Source organism: Diospyros lotus, chromosome 15 (genome assembly GCF_014633365.1).
Source record: "Diospyros lotus cultivar Yz01 chromosome 15, ASM1463336v1, whole genome shotgun sequence".
Lineage (NCBI taxonomy): Eukaryota > Viridiplantae > Streptophyta > Magnoliopsida > Ericales > Ebenaceae > Diospyros > Diospyros lotus.
Window position 1 is genome coordinate 26899434 of NC_068352.1, and position 7223 is coordinate 26906656.

Sequence of the window (7223 nt, forward strand, 5' to 3'; positions counted from 1 at the left end):
AATACGATAAAAGAAAGTGATATTTATGTACCTTTTGTTCTTTATGAATAATATAAAGCATCATTTGTTTTTATTTATAATTTGTCATTTCCTTTGGTTGGCCTTCGAAGTAAAAAGGAAAAGTGCCTAAGAGACTAGAGTTATTGAATTATTTTAAATTGATATGATTGAGGTTGAGATCTTTGGGTTGGACCTTATTTATTTATTTAGATATTTGAATTTTGTCTAATTAATTTTTAAATACGGGTAATCTTCCTTCTCTAATGTACCCTTCAAATAAATTTAAATATAAATATAATTTATACAAGTTCAAAGTTAAATATTCAATACAATTTACGTAAAACTTACCTTTTTAACTAAATACTATCTTTTAAAAATATTTTTTTTTTAAATCATCACATTAATTCCAACTTCAATACTTTATATAAAATTTTAAGTAATTTATCAGTGTAGCATGCCCATACCCATAAAGCATGTGATCTCATTTTTTTGTGTAGTTATGTATCATCACGATTGCTCTCTACACACTGACCCCACAACCTATAGAAGAGTAAATTAAGAATGTACTTCGTTGTGGCTAGGAGTTGAATATGGAATCACGACTTAGGGCCTATTAAGCAACACCTCGACAAGATCGATTCCACGTCTTTTTGTAGGCTATGTTCCTAGGATTATGTGACCTCATTTTTTTTGAATTACGTCCTATTATTGGCGTATTCAGCCACCTAGCTCCTAAAATTATACTGAGGAGATAAATTGAAAAATGTGTCTAAATAATCAAAATGATAGACATTAACATCATTAATGTCACTCTCAAAATACTTTCTTAAAAAAAGTATTCTACTTCCCTAATAATCCAACTCATGTTAAAAGTCTTAAATAAGCTTTCAGTCTGCCCTGTGCCACTCGACTGTGCCCTCGGGGGCCATGTGACCTCATTTTGATCGACTGCGGGATGGCTCGTGAGGAGCAGTGATTAACCAACGATGTCTTGTCTAAACAAAGGGACAATACAGGCGGCATCTGTAGTCTGTACAAGTGCAGGCCCAGTTGGGCCCACTCACCCATTTCATTAACCAATGCCACACATTTGCATGCTTATATCAACAGCATACCCAATTTTTTTATTTTGTAAGCAAAATCTAATATAAACTAATATAATAAACTAATTAATGGGGCTTTGGAAGGCTCTGCTTTAGAGGAACGAATACAATAATGGTCCCCAACTCCCATTCTTGCGCGCCAGTAGAGCAATCAATCATCTCATGACGTGCCCAAATACTTTTTTTTTTTCCCTTTAAATTAGGTGTCCATAAATAAAATAAAAAATTAGAAATAAGTTGGGAACTTGCCATTTAAAAGCACCAAATCTGGATTTACTTGCATAAAAAAATAAAACCATTTTAAAAATACTACTTAACCCATAAAACTAATGCCAAATGGTCAATGATTAGGTGGAAAATGGTAATAGTTTGGAGAACACGGTTCATGGTATTAGTGGGCTCAGAGGTCTAGGTGGGGCGTAGAGCGGTAGAGGTCTAGATACCTACACCTAGATTACTAAAAGCATCTATATTTTAAGAAGCCTCTATCAGTTGGGGCTGAAGATCAAGACGCGACTGTCACATGTATATGCCCCTAAACTTAAAGAGGCAGGGAACAAGCAAATAATAATTATGTACTTTTCTTTTATAAGAAAAAAAAAAAAACAAATCATACAAATATAATAATATAAAGTATGTGTTTTATTTTAACTTATCTTTGTTAATTACTTTGGTTAGGCTTTTAAGGCGGACAAAGTATCAAATCGGGTTGGGAAGGAAAAGGTGTAACACTAATTAGTGATAAGCACTTAGATTTTTTGTCTAACATTTTATTGTATTTAAATTTGAGTCGAACTCAATATTAAAGTTTGAGTCTATTTATTTAGATTTTATTGAATTTGAACTGAATTTATTTATATTAAATGAGTTTTAAATGAACTTAAAATAAAATTTAAATGTGACTTCTTCGCAAGCTCAAAGGTCAAATTAATCCTAAGTTTAATTTAAGTTTGTTTGTGTAGAACATCTATATATATATTTAGAATATTATACATATTATGAAAAATAATATTGAATTATAAAAAGTACATTATTTTAAAATAAGCTTATGAATGAGCTAACAATCGAGCGCTTATGAGCTTAAAAACTAAGCTTAAATTTATTATTTAATTAAGAAAATAAACTTGAAGGAGATCAAATCAAGTCACTCAGATACGACTCTTTTCACTTCCAACTCTAATGATAACAGGAAGAATCGAAGTTGAAATGGAAATGGGTTTTAAAATAATTAAATAAAAACAGTTATTTAAATCTAAAAATTAAAAAAATGGGAAAAAGGAAAAAGCAGCTGAGGCTGCGTTGGACCTCAATTGCAGGCATTTAACCAATCAATTTCTGTCGGTAGAATTTTTTATTCAAATTGATTAGAAGGCAGATAGCTGTCAATTGGGTTTTGTCCCGTTGTGCGATTAATTTTGAAAATCAAGATCTCCACGAATCATATAATTACCAATACCATATATATAGTTAAAACTATATATTGTATTATAATTACACGCTAATTAATTAAGCAATCAATATCAAAGAGAGATGGGAATTCATGTACATGCATTGCATGCAAAAGCAGCACAATTATTTGGTGATGAAAAGCCAAGTGAATGCTGGCACAAGAATTACAGACCGACAATGTTCTATTGAATATGAATATGAGCTTTCTTGGACATGTCCTCATTGAAAAGGAATCACAAATCAAATCATTATTCATCCAACACATCACAATGATCTCCAAATTCAAAACACACATTAATTAAATATATCAACCTTAAATCTAAAAACAAGTAGAAAAAGAAACAATCTCATCAACTGTTTACCAGCGCACATTTCTTTCTAATCTGTCCATCGGATCCAGTCTTCACTTCGATCCTCCCCATTTTCTCCATCGAAGAGCCGAACTCAGAGAAGAAGTTGAGCGATCCTTGGAGGAGTTCCTTGATGTACTCGGTTGTAGTGGAGCTTGTTGTTAGAGATGCATCAGAATGGAACAAACCTCTCCTTTTCAAGAGGAGCCTGTAGTAGCTGAGGTCGAATGTCCTGAAACTGCCCGGATCCATCTCAACAATGGTGGTGTTATCAGTCGGTGTCTTGCATTTTCTGGCCTTGAGGTTTGCTGCGTATTCACTGTCTAGAGATGGATCTTCATCCCCGTGTCCAGTAAAATTGTACAATCGGTCTGAGAAAGAAGGGCAATGCGCGATTCCAACTGTGTGAGCTCCTGCAAAAAACAAGAAAAAGAAGAACAAGGCGCGAGTGTTAACTTAAGATCATCTAATTAATAATCAAATATGTAACTCTATATATTGAGAAACTACCCTAATAAGAAAATGGATTTTCCTGACATTCATTATGTACAAATGTCGGTAAAAGCATCCCATTTCCAAGGTTTATATATAGACAAACCACAGTAAAAAGTCCTGGAAAAATGACACTAACTAAATTCGAATAATTAGATAGGCTCTCAATGCAAACTCATTGAGTTTGGATTTGGTATAGAAGTTCATATCCATATCATATATAGTACTTTTGATACATATGGGGTATTCAAATATGAATTTGAAACAATCTCAACGATGAACTTGAAAATCTATAGTTAGATTTGTTGATTTATAGGTTACCAGAGAGCAGGACAAGGTCTTTAACATCGAGTCCTTTGTTGGAAAAGTTTGATTCAAGTTGAGTTAGGTTGAAACTTGGTGCAGGGATGTTGTTTTGGGCTTCTGTGGCACTTGAGATGGATCCATCTCTTCTCCCAGTTGGGACTTTCCAAGTAGGGCCACCCTGAGGATTGACAAAAGCAAAGTGAGAGAAATGTTTAGAGTGTGGAAAAGCAAGTAGATTGATAATTGAGGTATCATACAATGGTAACAATGGAGTCTCTTGCAACCAAGGCAAGGACGTCTGCGCAAGAGACTATGCCAGGGCATTCAGCTTCCAGCAAGCTCTTCACTTTGTCAATGAAGTCAAATCCTCTCAGTGTTAAATTTGGAACAGCTTTCTTCTCGGTTTGGGTGCCTGATTCAGCCGTGAAGTTGAGAAGAACCGATGCATCACAACCCTATAGCAACAACAACCACAAATCCTGATCCTACTGAATGGAAAGTAAACAAGAGAGAAACAATAACAAAAAGTGAAGTTTCGAGCTACTAACCCTAACAAAACAATCATGGAAGTGCATTCTCAACAAGGGCGCTGCTAAAGTTGGAGCATTAGGGATGTGCTTGTGAACATAATCCAGCACAATTTTCTCAGCATTGGGGCAGCTCTTGGCATAGAAATTCATCTGCAAATCTGCTTGAGCAAAGCCTATGAATGCCAAAACTGCCAAAACCAGCATTCTGAAATGGCCCATTGTCGCCATTCTTACAACCGTCAATAGTTTCAAATTCACTCTGATGCCAAACCCTCACGACACGGGAGCCAATTTATAGACCATCAATTTCTAGAATAGAATATTGACAAGCACAGTACAAAAAATGACATTTTCTGTTGTCTTCTTTAGTCAACAAACGTGTAATATTTTATGGCGCAATATATACTAACCCTGGCATCAGCTTGTCCACTAGAATAATGGTTTGTTCAATTGTTTGGCTTAGGCAAGCTTGTCCCTAATCCCTTCCCATTGCAAGTGTGAGGTTCCATCCATTGCCATCGGATTCCTTGGCTCCATACACTCTGCTTTTGCATACATTATTGTTATTTTTGTAGAGTAAAGCGGCAAAGGTAAATTTCGAGATACCCGCCAGTTGGACCCAGTTTTACGACTTCCTTTGGAGACAATTTATGCTTCTTTTTTTTTTTTTTATAATTTCTATAACTCAATATATCATATATCATATAGATAGATTGTTCAAAAGAATAATTAAATTTCTTATTAAGTTTTAATATTAATGTTATTAACTATTTTATTTTTTAAACTTAATTAATAATTATTAACCTAAACAAAAAGGTGTTCCAATCACAAATCACAAGCAAGATGCTCACGGAAGGATTTAAAGTTTGAACGCAAACCCTTTTACCTCAATGCATGCGTACGGGGAGACTGATTATTCTCTTGGAAGATATATATGTATGGCAGGCACACGCAAAGAGACAACCGCCATGGCCCATGAATTAACTTTTAAGAGACCCAAAAAAATAAATAGTTGGTCACCTGCAGCGCATATGATAAGAGTTAAAATATTATCAATTCACACACACATATGTACTCATTATTGTAGAGGGAGAGATTAGTTGTTGGGTTTGTCTTAAATATTGGATAGGTTCTAACTTAACTTAAAGTAAGATAAACTAGACAAAAAAAAAAAACAAAGGTTATGATAAATGTAGTATTTATTCTGTAATTAATTCAAAACTTAGTAAATTTGGTTAGGATATATATGTCTATGACATCTTATCCCTTTTATAAACAAAGGTTATGTAGCTTGCAACAAATACATTAATTTTTTATTGCAAGACAACAGTCATTCTTAGGTGATATATCTCTCTCTCTCTCAAAACAGTCATTAATAGGTGACATCTCTCTCTCTTAGCCTCTTAATACTTTTGACTTTAATCGGAAAGAAAGATACTCGATCTGTTCGTTTTCCATTGCTGTCCATAAATTAATGTTTCCTAGCTAATTGCAGAAGAAATGTTGCAAGCCTAAGAGGTAACCACCTCTGGCCTGCCCAGTAGTAGGTAGTCGTTCCCATCAGGGCGATGACAGAAATGGTGACGGATAATTCAATATATTAAATATTATAGTAAAAAATATTGGGGGTGAAAGATAAAGTAACAGCCTTTGTTTCAAACCTAGTATTGTGAGTCATTTCGTGTCCATATATATATATATGGAAGAAACTTTGTTTATTATTAGTGTCCGGTGAATCTCTTCTCATGTTTATGTAGAGTTAATATAAGTGAAGGGGTTATGATGTTATTATTAAAGTTTAGTAGTAAACTGTCAGCTCCTTGATCAGTAACACCTAGCTGCAACAAGAGCATGAAACTATTAGCTCTTTGTTATTAGATAATTAGAATTATTTTTCTTAAAAAACTAAGTTTGATAATAACATAAAAATAAAAGATACGGTTTAGTTACCTAAAATTTAAAAGTAAATTTGTGATAAAATAATTAATCATTTTTTATTTTGTTATTTTATGATTTATTTTTTCTAATATACTCGCTTGATATATATTTAAGTGGTGGAGGCGGTTTTGAAAATGTTTACGTACACTCTACCTTCTAAGTGTATTCTTCAAACTTGAGGGGTGACAATTGGGGGGGGGGGGGGGGGGGGGGGGGGGGCATTTGTTGAAAAAAACAAAAAAGATCGCATGCTAAGTGTATATTTTTCAAACTTTGAGGGGGAAAATATAACTCCTTTGAAGACCATGTTTACCTTATGAACTGAGAGAGATATGGTGGTGATGTGACTGATGAGAGACCACTAACAGTCCGTTTCGCTAAGGGGTTTGATCGTTTATAAGCTATTAGTATAGCTTAAGCTGTTAAATTTTTTCAGTTAAGTATTTGGTCAACTCAAATAACTTAAAAGTTATATAATCTAAACGCTAATTTAATAATTTTTTTTGAAAAACTTCTCCCCCTTAGCTTTTCCAAAAGTTATATAGAGAAAAAGCTGCATTGATAATTAAAATTGCCTATTTACCCTCAATCAAAATATCAATTTTTAACCCATATCTTTCTTTTTCAACTCTCTTTCTTCTTTAGCTCTCTACAACCAATTTTCGACCATCATTGTCACTTGTAGTCCGTTGCCATCAGTCTCACCATCACCCCAACCATCTCCCCCACCATCGCCTTCAATTCCTCAGTCTCTTTTGGCTCCCGTCTTCAGCTTTATCGTCGCTGGTAGTCGCCAGGGCCGGCCCTAAGATGTCATGGCCCTTAAGCGAAATTTTATATGAGACCCCTATATTTAAAAATAAAATAATATATAACGAATACAAATAAATTTATTTTACTATATAAAAACATTCAAAATTTTCACAATAATAGTTTAAAATTTACAATATTTCACTTTAAATTTACTATTCTAGCATTTTTAGATGAAAAATCAATAATTAAACTATTACAATCAATTTGTTCTAACTATGTCTTTCAATAGACACCATCGCCAA

At 33.7% G+C, this 7223-nt stretch overlaps 1 protein-coding gene across 1 annotated transcript; it reads right to left on the reverse strand.

Moving 5' to 3' along the window:
* Positions 1 to 2702: 2702 nt before the first annotated feature.
* Positions 2703 to 4555, reverse strand: LOC127791405 (peroxidase 3-like). The gene is made up of 4 exons (XM_052321272.1): positions 4249 to 4555; positions 3958 to 4155; positions 3716 to 3878; positions 2703 to 3315 (listed from the first exon to the last, which is right to left on the reverse strand). The coding sequence occupies exons 1-4, from the start codon at positions 4456 to 4458 to the stop codon at positions 2903 to 2905; spliced, it is 984 nt and encodes a 327-aa protein (XP_052177232.1). The 5' UTR covers positions 4459 to 4555; the 3' UTR covers positions 2703 to 2902.
* Between the last annotated feature and the right edge of the window lie 2668 nt (positions 4556 to 7223).

Bases quoted from the DNA above. Each gene is read 5' to 3' on its own strand.
- LOC127791405 (XM_052321272.1), bottom strand. From the start codon at position 4,458: ATGGCGACAATGGGCCATTTCAGAATGCTGGTTTTGGCAGTTTTGGCA. The intron at 4,156-4,248 runs GTTAGTAGCTCG...TTGTTGCTATAG, and splicing joins TCCATGATTGTTTTGTTAGG to GGTTGTGATGCATCGGTTCT. The intron at 3,879-3,957 runs GTATGATACCTC...GTCAATCCTCAG, and splicing joins GAGACTCCATTGTTACCATT to GGTGGCCCTACTTGGAAAGT.